Genomic DNA, 15,030 nt, shown 5'->3' with positions numbered 1-15,030 from the left:
AAAAGGGAAATCTACAACTTCCCAAGCTGATCCCCTGGCGCCTTTGCACAACACAATCTCCATGCCCATGCCAGTGGCAAGCCAGCATGAATTAGATGAGTTAGCGCTCACATGACTGCCCTGGGGCAAGGGGCAAGCAGCATTGAAGATGGTCACATGATGCATCAGTGAAATAATTGTCCTGGGTGACCAAATTCTGCAGGTGATTGAGAAAGTGGGGATTTAAGTGAATGCTACATGTCTTAACCCTGCATTTCAAAGTTCCCTGCAGGACTACATTTAGTAGGCAGATGGCAGAAACCCTTCAAATGCAGGCACAGCTGGCCAAGGCAGAAGGCAATATCAGCATAAATTTTTCAAGTAACATCTGGACCAGCCAGAATGCCAGACGATTGTGTATGCATTTGAAAAAAAAATGATAGGACATGAATGAATGTGGTAAATTAATAAATGGTCATACCATTATAATCCAAAACCAGTTGAAATATAAAATCTCATTCCCGTTTATTTCAGGATTTGTGTGGTTCACAAACCTTTCTGTTTTATGTACTGAGGCTCAAAACCTGACATTGCACTTGCCACCAGGCGGAGCTGGGAGAAAAGCAGCACTGCACATGGGCACAAGGCAGAGTTAGCTCAGGCCACTGCGGCACAGAATTATGAACGGGGGGAGACCAGGGTTCCAGTCCCACTGTCGTTCCTTGTGATGCTGGGCAAGCGACTTTACCCTCCGTTGCCGTGCGGAATGATGAACCCTGCGCTACAGGGGGGGGTGGCAAAGCAGGGGGCGGTCGGGCGATAGCCTGCAGCCGGCCACACCACGGTGGTGCGGTTTCGCCTGCCACGGTGCGGCCGGCTGCAGGCTATCGTGGGCATAGCGCAACCATAAAAGGTGGTGCTACTGCTGGCAATAATGTTCTCCTCCCTGACTCCTCCCCTTCCCCTAATTTAAATCTTACCCGCCGTGATAAGGGCCTTAACATGGCTTGGAAAATAACCCCCTTAGATTGTAAACCCTCTGGGGATAGGGAAATACCCACAGTACCTGAATGTAATCTGCTTTGAAATGCCAAAAAGCGGAATATAAAAATTAAATAGAGAAAAATTATCAGACTTTGACAGTCAGTCCTAATGCTGCTCCTTTACTTGTAATGAGGAGCAGAGTGCAAGAAGCATCATGCAACAGGAGAGGAGCTGTAAACCAGGACTGGCTCCTCCTTTTTGTCCTGGTGATCTGGAGCCATCTGGTAACTCTTCCATTGTATAATGCCAGTGATGAAAGGGACCTGTGTGAAGGAGGCCGTTGAAGGCTCCTCTACCTTCTCATCTTACCTCTTTGGATTATTAATACTACTGAATGTGTTTGTTTAGGGAGTTATTGGTTCTTTGCTTTAAGCAATCCTTGACGTACAGTACTATGCTGTGCCTTTCATATGACCCCAAGCTCTAATAACTCAAGACTATGGAGGGAGTCATAAAGGTCATGTGAGCAATTCATATTAAACAACGGATATGGCAGTACTACCAGGACTTACAAATATTACTCCTTACAACAGACCATTGCAAGTATTCCTCGCAGTGTCAGATTGGTCCTCATATGGATTCAAAAAGCAGAAGAGAAAGACGTTGGTAGAAAGAAAGTGTGATAATGAAGAGAGTAGAAAGGAAGAAGTAGAGGAGAGTAGGAATGGAATAGGGCATGAGAAATATTAAAGTGAAAAGGACAAAATGCAAAACACGAGAGAGAGAGAGCACTCAGAGACCATCAGCAGGTAATTGTAATTACTCAACGCTCATTCCCAGCTGGTTAAGAAACTGCTGGGATTTGAAAGCAAGAGGTATAAAGGACCGTATTTCATATCCCGGGCTCCCAGATGGAGAATTCATAATCCAGCAGTGAGGTCCAGTGCATCGCTCCTGCAATATCTGGATGGTTACATTCTCTCCTTCTGGTGTACGTGCAGCTCTGGTAAGCACTCTAAACTTCTAGAAACGTCTTCATAAATTGTAGTGAGATGTGCGGGCGAGCCTGCTCAGAGCTGTTCAATAGATCCCTGGAAGTGGGAATAGTGCCACAAGACTGGAGAAGAAGAAAGGTGGAAGCAGGGAGGAGGCTGGAAACCATAGGCCGGTCAGCCTCACCTCAGAGGTGGGGAAATTAAAGGAGACTCTGCTGAAGGAAAGGAGAGGGAACTATCTACAACCGGAGGCAGCATGTTTCCACCAGAGGAAGGTCCTATCAAATTAAGTTTATTGATTTTTTTTTTGATTGGGTGATTAAGGAATTAGATTGAGGAAGAGCAGTCAATGTGGTTTACTTGAATTTTAGCCAACCTTTTGATATGGTCCCATATAGTAGGATTGTAAATAACTGAGAAGTCTAGGAGCGGGTGCCAAGATGGTGGACTGGATTACAGACTGGTTAACTGACAGGAAGCAGTGAGTAATGGTAAATGGAAGAGAGAACAGAGTTAAGTGGAGTCGCTCAAGGATCGGATCTGTTCAGTGTCTTCATGAATGAGATTGCAGAGGGATTAGAGGGAAGAGTTTGTCTATTTGCTAATGATACTCAGATCTGCAAGAGAGTGGCCATGCCTTAAGGAGCAGAGCGAATGAAAAATGATTTCAGAAAGCTTGAAAAGTAGTCAAAGGTTTCAGTGCCAAGCACTTAGGGTACAGTAATCCAACTGAACCATAAGCAGTAGGGGGGTGAAATACTAATGTGCATGGACCATGAGAAGGACCTTGGGGGTGACAGCGTCTGGAGATCTGAAGGCATCAAAGCAATGCGACAAGTTGCTGGCTAAAGCCAAAAGGATGCAGGGCTGCACAGACAGAGTCGTAAGCAGCAGGTCCTTGGTGAGGCCTCACCTGGAACTCTGTGCTCAGTTCTGCAGATCGAATCTCAAAAGGGACAGAGACAGGATGGAGGCGGTGCAGAGAAGGGCGAGCAGAATGATTTGGTGTCTGTACTGGAAGATCTATGAGGAGAGGCTGAAGGATCTAAATACGTGCACGGTGAAGGAGAAGAGATGCGGGGGAGATAGGATACAGACCTTCAGATACCTGAGAGGCTTTAATGATGCAGAGACATCAAATCTTTTCTATTGGAGAGAAAGCTGTAGGACTTAGGGGTCACAATGTGAAACTGCAAGGGGGACGACTGGGAACCAGCATCAGAAAATACTTGTTCACAGAGAGGCTGATAGAAGCCTGCAATGACTTCCCAGAAGAGGTGCTGAAGATGAGAATGATAATGGAATTGAAAAGGGCATGGTAGAAGCAATTTGTATCCATACAGGTTAGAGAATGGAAATGAAAAAATGGGCTTAACCTATGTTAACTTTGGGAGTTACACTTCTGCATGGGGGTAACGTGTACGGAGCAGCAGTTACTGCCCTTAACAGAAACATGGGGGTAACTTGCATAGAGCGGCAGTTACTGCCCTTAACAGAAACATGGGGGTAACCTGTATGGAGCGGCAGTTACTGCCCTTAACAGAAACATGGGGGTAACCTGCATGGAGTGGCAGTTACTGCCCTTAACAGAAACATGGGGGTTACCTGTATGGAGCGGCAGTTACTACCCTTAACAGAAACATGGGGGTAACCTGCATGGAGCGGCAGTTACTACCCTTAACAGAAACATGGGGGTAACCTGCATAGAGCGGCAGTTACTACCCTTAACAGAAACATGGGGGTAACCTGCATAGAGCGGCAGTTACTACCCTTAACAGAAACATGGGGGTAACCTGCATAGAGCGGCAGTTACTACCCTTAACAGAAACATGGGGGTAACCTGCATAGAGCGGCAGTTACTACCCTTAACAGAAACATGGGGGTAACCTGCATAGAGCGGCAGTTACTACCCTTAACAGAAACATGGGGGTAACCTGCATAGAGCGGCAGTTACTACCCTTAACAGAAACATGGGGGTAACCTGCATAGAGCGGCAGTTACTGCCCTTAACAGAAACATGGGGGTAACTTGCATAGAGCGGCAGTTACTGCCCTTAACAGAACACATGGGGATAACCTGTATGGAGCGGCAGTTCCTACCCTTAACAGAAACATGGGGGTAACCTGCATGGAGCGGCAGTTACTACCCTTAACAGAAACATGGGGGTAACCTGTATGGAGCGGCAGTTACTACCCTTAACAGAAACATGGGGGTAACCTGCACAGAGCAGCAGTTACTACCCTTAACAGAAACATGGGGGTAACCTGCATGGAGCGGCAGTTACGGCCCTTAACAGAAACATGGGGGTAACCTATATGGAGCGGCAGTTACTACCCTTAACAGCCACAGGAGATTCCCACTTTGCACCTATCTCTGGATTTATTCCCCTTTCTGAGTTTTCATGGAATGAAATCCTTGGGTTCAGGATGCACTTTTCCAAAACACAGAATCGCCTTCCAGAACAGCTTTATTATTTAAATTCTCGTCAGACTTATCTGAAAGACACTTAATTTCTCACTCCAAGTGAAAGTCATGTAGAGGGCTGACTAGCGAGATTTCCCTCTTGGAGACGCTAGCAGTTGCTCTCACTTCCACAGCCTGCGCACATTGAAGGGAAACGTTCTTCGGGGTGCGCATAGTTTGAGGAATAAACAACACATCCACATAGGATTTACACAATGTACCGTACGAAATTCTCCGCAAGCTTCGCTAACAATCCGGAAGGGTTCTCTTGATTTGGTTTGCTTTCTCCCTAATGAGCCGACGTGAGCTTCCCCTGAAGCCTTTCTCAGCACTTCAGCGTCGCATGAGCTTCTTTCTGATATAATTTAACTAGGGAGACCACGTTTAGATCATTTTAAAGGAAATCCAGTGGGATTTTGTTGCTTCTTCATTGTCAGTGTCTGAGAGTGGCTGCGGGTGAAACTTTGCAGTATTTCCTCGGGCCCTGGCGGTGCTTCTGCCTGAGCCCCTTTATCATGAAGAGTCGAGTCCCTCTGTCGGGGGAGATAACTTGCAAACCTATTTGTGCTGTTGCGTGTGCACGAGTAAGTGGACGGGCGGAGAGTTATCCAGGAGCTGCGTGGTTCTGCACCTAAAGTACACTCGCGTGTTTTCAGCACAGGTGAATATTTCCAGTGCAATGAAAGCACTGCAAATATATCCATGCATGTTTATAAAATAGGTGAAGAATTAACTGCCTGTTTGCATAATAACCTCGGATCTATCCAAGAAGGCAGGCATTTTAATTACTTGTGCATACTTGAAATCACCAGTTCGCCCAGACCTCCACCAGTTCGCTCAGATCTCGCACCCAAACGTTGCAGATAACAGGCAAGTCCGATTTCACCTGTCCTAGTCAATCAGCAGGGGTAAAACTGTAGGAATAAATCTGATAATTTATAAGCATTTATCTTTTATAGGATAGCAACTTCTGCGCTTACCTCTTCACTCTGCCCTGTAAATCCCTAATCCACCCCTTTTCTGAGCCAATGAACGTGCACACAAAATTGAAACTTTGCAAGTTCTTCCAATGTTTACACATATAATATATGCAATTACGTGCTACTTATGTGCTTCTATGCTTTTTTCCATGCATAACCCTTTAAAAATGTACTCAGTATTGTATAACCAGGAAGGTTATTTTCATTCTCCTTGAAGAGGAGGCCAGCCCACTGCAATCCTGTTTTCCGATGGAAACACTATAAAATCTACAGAAAACCAGAAAAAGGAATATTGGTGGTGTCTTCAAAACTTCTTAAGAGGCCCAGGTGAGAGAGAGGGTGTGTGAGCATCTGAATGTGAGAAAGAGTCTAAGGGCTTGTGTATGTGTGTTTATACACATATGAGAGAAAGGGAGCTTGTATGAGTGTTTCTGTGTGTGTGTGTGTGTGTGTGTGTGTGTGTGTGTGAAAGAGAGAAAGCGCAAGTGTGTATGGGAGAAAGGGAGCTTGTATGTTTATGGGGGGAATGAAATAAAGAGAAAGCATGTCTGTATGGAGGGTGTGTGTGTGAGAGAGAGAGCATGTATGTATGCAAGACAGAGAACATATTTGAGAGATTAGGAGTTTTTGTGTGTGAAAGAGCATGTGTGTTTGAGAGAAAGGGAGTATGTTTGTGTCAGAGAGGAAGTGTATGTGTGAGTGTGAGCATGTGTGTGTCTAAGAGAGAGAGTGTAAGTATGTGAATGAGAGAGAGAACATCTGTGCATAAGAGAGGGAACATGAATGTATTTGTGTGTGTGTGTGTGTGTGTATGCATGAGTAAGAGAGAATGTGTATGTATGAGAGGCAGGGAGTATGTGTGTATGTGTATGTGTGTGAGAGAGAGCATGTGTGTATGAGATAGATGGAGCATGTACATGAGAAAGAGAGTATGTGCATGAGAGAGAGAGAGAGAAAGAATGTGTGTGTATGTCAGAGAGCATATAACTTTGAAAGAGAGAAAGTGTGAGTGTGTGTGTGTGTGTGTGTGTATGTGTGTAAGATAGAGCATGTGTGAATAAGAGAGGGAGTGTGTTTGTGTGTAATGGAAAGGGAGTGTATATATGTGCGTGTGTGAGAGTGAGAATGAATGTGTTCATATATGTGTGTATGAGAGAGAGGAGAAAGTTTGTGTGCCCTCCATCCCATCCTTACTAATCCACTGCAATCTCAGGGTGGCTGGAAATCAAAAGTTCCCAGGTATAGAGAGTAGGTAATTTTTAAATCCTTATGAGTTTTAATTATTGGCTGTTGTTTGAGGAAACTGATGTTTTGATATATTTTATTGTTTGGGAAATTTAAAAATATTTTATATGAGTTTTACATTATTGTATGTTCTATATGGCAGTTGTTTTGAAATATTTATTAGTATGGTTTTACTTTATTGGTATTTTATATTTGATGATTGTATTAGTTGATGTTTTATGAGGAATAGAGATGCTTCTGTTTTTCTATTGTTGCAATGCATACAGAGTCTGCCTTCTTGTGGTTTCCAGTTCAGTTTATGTCTGCATGTTTGTGTTGTCATTTTTGCGTTTGTAGTTACTGAGGAGAGAACAGAATTTGTATATTGTTTATTCTATGGTGAGTGGTAAGGGGAAATGTCCTTGTTCTGTTCTGCATCCTTTGTTGGGGGAGTTTCTGAGAATTTGAGGTGCAGGGGTTTATATTGGGATTTGTCCCACTCCTGTACAGAAGATTTGATTGATGCTCTTGAATAAATTTGGTGATAGTTTAACTAGACGATTGAAACTGACCAGAGGCATTTTTTTTGGTAACTTAGAAGTTTCTTCCGACATGGATGCCCATCATCTTGTGATCATGGTGCACTATGTGTGTAGCAGTCCCTCTTGCTTTATGAGCAGGAGTGTCCTGTTTCTGCATAACAGGCAGGTGTGGAGAGAGCCATTGCACCCCTGCCAAGATCAAGCTAGCAGGGTGGTTTCCCTGTCGCAGGTGATTTTCTTTAAAAATAATAATGATTACAAAAAATACCATTGAGGGGGTGGGGTTGGGATGGAAATATGAGCACCAAACCCTTCTTCCCATCTCCCTGTCTTAAACATCCCTCCTTCCCCCTTCCCTACCAGTCTCTCACTCTTTATCTTTGCTCCACAGTCCATCCCAACCAGTTCCCTTCTCTCCCTCCACCAGTCCATCCCTGGCAGTCACTATCTCTCTCTCTCTCACACACACACACTCCACCAGTCCAGCCCCACCAGTTCCCCTCTCTCGCTCCACCAGTCCATCCCTGGCAGTCACTCTCTCTCACACTCACTCCACCAGTCCAGCCCCACCAGTTCCCCTCTCTCGCTCCACCAGTCCATCCCTGGCAGTCACTCTCTCTCTCTCTCTCACACACACACACTCCACCAGTCCAGCCCCACCAGTTCCCCTCTCTCGCTCCACCAGTCCATCCCTGGCAGTCACTCTCTCTCACACTCACTCCACCAGTCCAGCCCCACCAGTTCCCCTCTCTTGCTCCACCAGTCGATCCCTGGCAGTCACTCTCTCTCAGACACACACACTCCACCAGTCCAGCCCCACCAGTTCCCCTCTCTCGCTCCACCAGTCCATCCCTGGCAGTCACTCTCTCTCTCACACACACATTCCACAAGTCCAGCCCCACCAGTTCCCCTCTCTTGCTCCACCAGTCCATCTCTGGCAGACTCTCTCTCTCACACACACACACACTCCACCAGTCCAGCCCCACCAGTTCCCCTCTCTTGCTCCACCAGTCGATCCCTGGCAGTCACTCTCTCTCTCACACACACATTCCACAAGTCCAGCCCCACCAGTTCCCCTCTCTCTCTCCACCAGTCCATCCCTGGCAGTCACTCTCTCTCACACACATACACTCCACCAGTCCAACCCCACCAGTTCCCCTCTCTCACTCCACCAGTCCATCCCTGGCAGTCTCTCTCTCTCTCTCTCTCTCTCAAACACTCCACCAGTCCATCCCAACCAGTTCCCCTCTCTCTCTCCACCAGTCCATCCCTGGCAGCCACTCTCTCTCTCTCACATTCCAGCCCCACCAGTCGCTCTCTCTTTCCCTTCATCAGTTCATCCCTGCCTGTCGTTGTCTCTCTCGCCATTAGTCCATCCCCACCAGCCTGACTGTCTCTCTCCTTCCACCTAGACTGTCTCTAACTCCCAACTCGCCAGTGTCTTTCTCTCTCTCTCTCTCTCTCTCTCTCTCCACCGGTCCATTCCCCCCCAGTCACTCCAGATCCAGACAAATCCAGCTGTGTGGCTGCTGTAGTTACACTGCATAAGTTACTGAATATGACTATATCCTTGCACATTTACTGCTGTGCTTTGCAATTATATGCATTCTGTTTATTATTAATGAATACGTTATTATTAACTCTTATTTATGTTTCATATATTATGAATAAGTCTGGTGTTCATATAAATAATTCTTTGTTATTACGTTAATAACTCTTATAATATGGCACATAACTGCAGGTAAAAATGGAAGAGAAGTCTGGGGAGTCCACCAACATTTTGAAGGTGGAAAAGGGGTCCACACTTCCAAAATGTTTGGGAACCCCTTTCATAGATTAACCAATGTATTGAGGCATTAGTTTGAAGCATCAGAGTCCACTTTGTCCTGCATCTGGTTAGTCTACAAGGTGCCTCCAGTCTGTCATTTTCCAGTACTCACAGTATGCAGGACAGAGAGATTCACATGGCCATGCTTATTTCTCAGCTGCATCACACATTGCTTATTTCCAGATGATAAACGTGACCTGATACTGCTTGGGATACTGTAGGCACCTGGACATCATGTCGTCTGTCAATAGCACTCCCAGACACCCATCAACATTCATCCTCATCGGAATCCCAGGGCTGGAAGCCGAGCACATCTGGATCTCCCTCCCATTCTTCGCGATGTACATCACGGCTTTTATTGGAAACTGCATTATTCTATACGTTGTAAAAACTGAGAGGAGCCTTCATGTGCCCATGTATTATTTCCTTTCCATGCTGGCTGCCACTGATCTGGTTTTATCTACTTCTGTATCACCTAAAATGCTGGCCCTGTTTTGGTTCAATTCAAGAGAAATCTATTTTGGAAATTGCCTCACCCAGCTGATTTTAGTCCTCTGTTTCTCCTCCATAGAGTCAGGGATTTTCTTGGCCATGGCCGTCGATCGCTATGTGGCAATCTGCAACCCTTTGAGACACTCGGTTATCCTATCCAATCCAGTCATAGCAAGGATGGGACTGGCGATATTAATCAGAGGCTTGCTCGTATCAATCCCGGTTTGCTTTCTTGTGATCAGACTTCCATTCTGCTCCAACAATGTAGTTTTGTTTTCCTACTGTGGGCATTTTGCAGTGGTAAAACTCTCCTGTGCTGATACACTGATCAACACTGTGTATGGACTAAGTCTCTCCATTTTGGTTGTGGGGTTTGATGTGACTTTTACTGTCTTGTCTTATGTGATGATTCTGAGGGTGGTCTTCAGGTTTCCATCCAAGGCGGCGCGTCTCAAAGCCTTCAGTACCTGCAGTTCCCACATCTGTGTCATCCTAACCTTCTACATCCTGGCATTGTTTACATTTCTAACACATGAATTTGGTCGCAACATTCCTCTTTCTGCCCATGTAATGATGGCCAGTCTTTACCTCTTACTGCCTCCCATGTTTAATCCCATAATTTATGGTGTGAATACCAAACAGATCCGTTGCCAGGTGCTAGCAATGGTCCGCTTTAATAGGAGAAGATAACTGAATGGAGTTTTCGTTTTTGTTTATCATTTCCAGAGAGATAAATGTCTTTACTTCTTCCCCTCCAAGTCTTCTCAAGGAACCATTAGACTTGACCTATCTTCATATATTTTCCCTTGTATCTCTTATTTTCCCTTGTATCTCTTATTAGGCAACCTTGTGAGATCTTCAGAATTTTCTCTGATATGCACATGTCAAATTTTGATGGAATATCCTTCTGCTGTAACGCAGGATGCAGCTCTTCTGAGAACAATGTTCATGAGTCTTGCTATAAGAGGAGTTCTTGGTGCAACATTCCCTTTGGGGGATGTGAGTACCACTTTATTAATCAGTCCAAGGAGCAGAAATGAAGTCAGGAATAAAATCCGGCTATGGAATTTCTAAATGCAGAATTCTAACCACAGACCACTGGACTGGTACCCAACAATTGCATATTAAACATTTTTATTTTTATTTATTTATAAAAATCTTATGTTGCTTGATGTCCTTGCACTTGGCGCTGTGAGTGGGCATAAGAATTGCAATGTTTCTAATTGTTTTATAAAGTTCTATCAAGTTATATCATATAAAAAGAGATAACGCATACTGTTACAAACTAGTTGGCCATAAAAGTGGATATGGATACGTTGGCCATAAAAGTGGATATGTTGTGGCAATGCTCATCCATATGCATGTGAGCAATGCAAAATACGTGCATGTTTTGGCCGTGAGTTGTGTATGTCCCTTGTGCGCAGTGTGTCGTCTTGCGCACTCGCACATGCGCACGGAAACTTGAGGGCAGAACTTCCTGGTACTCTTCACTGCATGCATGTAACATGGACGGGACAGGGAGATAACCTAATTTCACCACCAGGTACATTGCCCTTCTGGCGTCCCTGGTGGTGGCAGATGAGAAACACATCTTCTCCATCACAGGTCAGAGCACAAACTACAGCCTGGTGTGCAGGGCCTGGCGGCACCTGCAGCAAATTTACAACCATGATGTCTCCTACCGGTGTAGTATAAGTTGACTGTCTTAACGTTAGGTAAGCTACTGCAAATGGAGTCACTGTGGGTGTGTGAAGGTCAGGTTATTTATTTATTTATTTAGCATTTTTTTATATACCGAGGTATAGCAGAGTAGCCTTCACTCCGGTTTACAATTATAACAACCTGTTATGCCTGTGGAGGATGCTAGTGGCTACCATCGAGTGTTATATAATATGTATGTAGACTGTAATGCTATCACCTAAAATTATTTGCATGGATGATCATAGCTACAATGAGGTCATACTAGGTAACAAAGACAATAGGCCACATTTACATGGAATGGTTGAAGCCTTACAGCCACAAGTATTGTAAATGCTATATTGAAGAGATGGTAGTTATTTTCCCATGGAATATAAAATGGTTTCCTGCTGTTATGTCCATCAATAAGTTGTACTCTCAGAACTGGCTTGCACCTAGTCAGCTTTTCAGGGTAGTCACAATTACTGTGCATGACTATATCCCTTAGTCATTAGCAGGCATGCTCCTAGATAATAACAAGAAAACTTGCATGCCTTGGTGTTGGCCAAAGAATGACTAGAGAAACACAGACTTTAGGAGAGCAAATTATTAACAATGCATTGAGAAGGCATACATGAGGAGCAGATGCAGGATTGATGTTACCGCACAAGGATATTCCCACAATTATATGACCAGTGAACAGGAGTATCATAGAGGCTAAATCTAGTAACAGCAATCATTGTCACATTCCAGTATAGAGGTCCCATTACCCGCTAGAGCACATTCATGGTACTGTTCCTATTTCATTCCTATAAATAGAGGACTTGAAAAAGAAGGCCTGGTGGCTGCGCCTCAAGAAGAGGAGGTGGCTGGAGTGGCTGCGGGCAGAGCGGGCTGGGCCTGGTGGTAAGTGAATCTTCCATGCTACTGGCCAGTGTTCGTACATAGATAAAAAGTATTTCCACGTTAAAGTGCACATCATTCTGACCCCTGCTTTTGTTTTAAGGTGCTCCTGAACCTGAAGAAGAAGTGGAGAAAGGACAAGGCCCAGCCCCCGCACCAACAGCAGCCGCTGCCGCTGGGGGGGAGCAGGATGCTCCTCCCCTAGCCATTGAAGCGGCGGTAATGGAGCCACCTCCAGCTGAAGAGGCACACCCTGGGCCTCTTCCTATTTCCCATGAAGTGGGGCCTCCTCCTTGTTTTGCCGAGGGAGTTAGGGACGTGGGGACACAAACAGGCCAGCATTTGTTGGCCCAGTCAGACATGCATGGTCCTCTCCTTCCTCTGTGCCCCCCCAGGTGAGCAGTGCAAAGGCCTATCATTGGCAGCATGTTCTCCCGATGATGAGCCTCTTACTAGGGGCAAATTATACTCTTACATGAGGGGGGTGGTAGAGGACCTGAGAGCTATGCATGTGAATCAGGAGAGGATGACCAGGATGATAGATGCGATTCTCAGGGCCATACAGCTGCTGAGCGCAGCTGTAAGGGTCCTGGGAAACCACATGCTGCATCCTGAGCATCTTCCCTCATCCCTGCCTCACTAACTCCCCGTGTGTGTGGGGGGGGTTGGTGTAAATATGTTTAGTCCCTAGTGCACCCCTCCCCAAATTTTATTTTGTTTATATCTATGTTTGTCTTTTAAATATTTTATAAAAATTAAACGTTATTATTTCAGTAAAAAATGTATGTTTATTGTGTATGAAGGTAGGGCGTAGCGAAGTATGTCGGAGTGGGATGTGGACCGAGAGGGCAGAGGAAGGTTAAAGGGGTAGATGGGGAGAAGGGGAGGGGGAGGGGAGAGGAGAAGGGGAGGAGGGGATGAAGGAGGAGGGGCATAAGTTAGGAAAATTCCCCTGCCCAACAAATAAGCAAGTTCCAACTTTACAATTGGACACATTTACAATTAGGGATGTGAATCGTGTCCTCGATCATCTTAACGATCGATTTCGGCTGGGAGGGGGAGGGAATCGTATTGTTGCCGTTTGGGGGGGTAAAATATCGTGAAAAATCGTGAAAAATCGTGAAAAATCGAAAAAACGTAAAATCGCAAAACCGGCACATTAAAACCCCCTAAAACCCACCCCCGACCCTTTAAATTAAATCCCCCACCCTCCCGAACCCCCCCCCAAATGACTTAAATAACCTGCGGGTCCAGCGGCGGTCCGGAACGGCAGCGGTCCGGAACGGGCTCCTGCTACTGAATCTTGTTGTCTTCAGCCGGCGCCATTTTCCAAAATGGCGCCGAAAAATGGCGGCGGCCATAGACGAACACGATTGGACGGCAGGAGGTCCTTCCGGACCCCCGCTGGACTTTTGGCAAGTCTTGTGGGGGTCAGGAGGCCCCCCCCAAGCTGGCCAAAAGTTCCTGGAGGTCCAGCGGGGGTCAGGGAGCGATTTCCCGCCGCGAATCGTTTTCGTACGGAAAATGGCGCCGGCCATACGCGTATGGCCGGCGCCATTATCGGACGATAATTTTAATCGTCCTAAAACGATTCACATCCCTATTTACTATGAGTTCAGGTTGTTGTTGTTTTTCACCTTCACCAAAGCTTCCAATGGTGAAGGGAGGACATCCATCTGCCAAGCACAAGAGGTCTGGAGCCATCAGAAGCATCAGCATGAGAAAGAAGTACTGCAGCACCATCTACATCTCCACATGCAGCTTCCATGTGCAACTACATGGACATCCAATACATACAGAAAAATTATGTACATGCATTTCCCTTGCTATCTTCTTTTAATTTGTTCTGCATAGCTCTAGGACCCCGGGTGCCACTCTGAGTAGTGTGAAGGAGGAACTGAGTATACACAAACTTATTATGGAGGGTGCTAGAGATGGTGGTTTTTCATCTGCACAGCAAAGAGAAGGAGGGCTTTTGAGGGACAGAAGACCATTGCACTTATCAGCCCTATACCTTTTTCCTATACCTAGTCTGCAATACTCCTAAAGCTCTTCCAGTATATACAGACTGTGAAAAAATAGTTAGTGTGCAAGCTTTGGCAAAACATACATCTTTAAATCACAGGGTCTTCAAATGTCACACAGAGTAGAAATAGCCACCTATCAATTTACCATTCTTTCATATCCATAACTTTAAGCTAGTAGGCCCATCCACATGCTCATTTTATTTAGGACAGCAAAAGCCAACAAATATATCTAACGCCATGCCTTTTATAGAGCTCCAGGCAGTTCCCAGTAGAAAGCTGGTATGTAATGCAGGTCCCCTCAACCTCTTAAATGGATTCAACATGCAAAGCAGTAGAATACAGACTTGCTAGAAGATATTTAACAGAGTTAGTATAGTAGCTGGAGCTTCAGACAATGTGGAATTGTCCCCAGTTAGTTCTCATTGATAAGAGTAATGACATCACATAGGGATGACAGAAAAGACATGTGTAAAATCTAACACCTGGCATGGATCATTTTAGAGAGAAGCACGCATACAACAAAATAGAAGGTATAAACTCTCAACATAAATGTCCATGAGTTGATAAAGAAAATAGACATGACCCCCTAGGAGTTAATTTCCAAACCATAGTTAACAGAAAGATTTTGTCCTGTTCCTATAGCAGCTGCATGCAAAACTTCAGTCTAGGTATTGGGCACATAATAACCCTTGTGAAGACTGCAGGATCTGGATTGCAAGGTCACAGAAAAGATCAAGCCAATCATGCACCAGTGATAATCAACCCTCTCCCTCACACTGCAAGGCAGTCAGGTGTTAATGTTCTCCACAATGATAAAGCTTAAGCTTCAAAAGGCTCCCCTTGATTGATTGATGATCCTCAGCCATTTCATACTGGATATCATTAACACTTGTGCCAAGCTGAATGATGACGAGTGGATGAGGAATCACCATTTCA

The 15,030-nt window shown here is 45.3% G+C and overlaps 1 protein-coding gene across 1 annotated transcript; it reads left to right on the top strand.

Moving 5' to 3' along the window:
- Positions 1–9,229: 9,229 nt before the first annotated feature.
- On the top strand, positions 9,230–10,177 carry LOC115091662 (olfactory receptor 52R1-like). Its single transcript, XM_029601825.1, has one exon. It carries the CDS (start codon positions 9,230–9,232, stop codon positions 10,175–10,177), a length of 948 nt encoding a protein of 315 aa, XP_029457685.1.
- The last annotated feature ends 4,853 nt before the right edge of the window (positions 10,178–15,030 follow it).

The sequence above is a fragment of the Rhinatrema bivittatum genome, chromosome 5 (assembly GCF_901001135.1).
Source record: "Rhinatrema bivittatum chromosome 5, aRhiBiv1.1, whole genome shotgun sequence".
NCBI classification, from domain to species: Eukaryota; Metazoa; Chordata; class Amphibia; order Gymnophiona; family Rhinatrematidae; genus Rhinatrema; species Rhinatrema bivittatum.
This window is presented reverse-complemented; position numbering and strand designations above follow the sequence as displayed.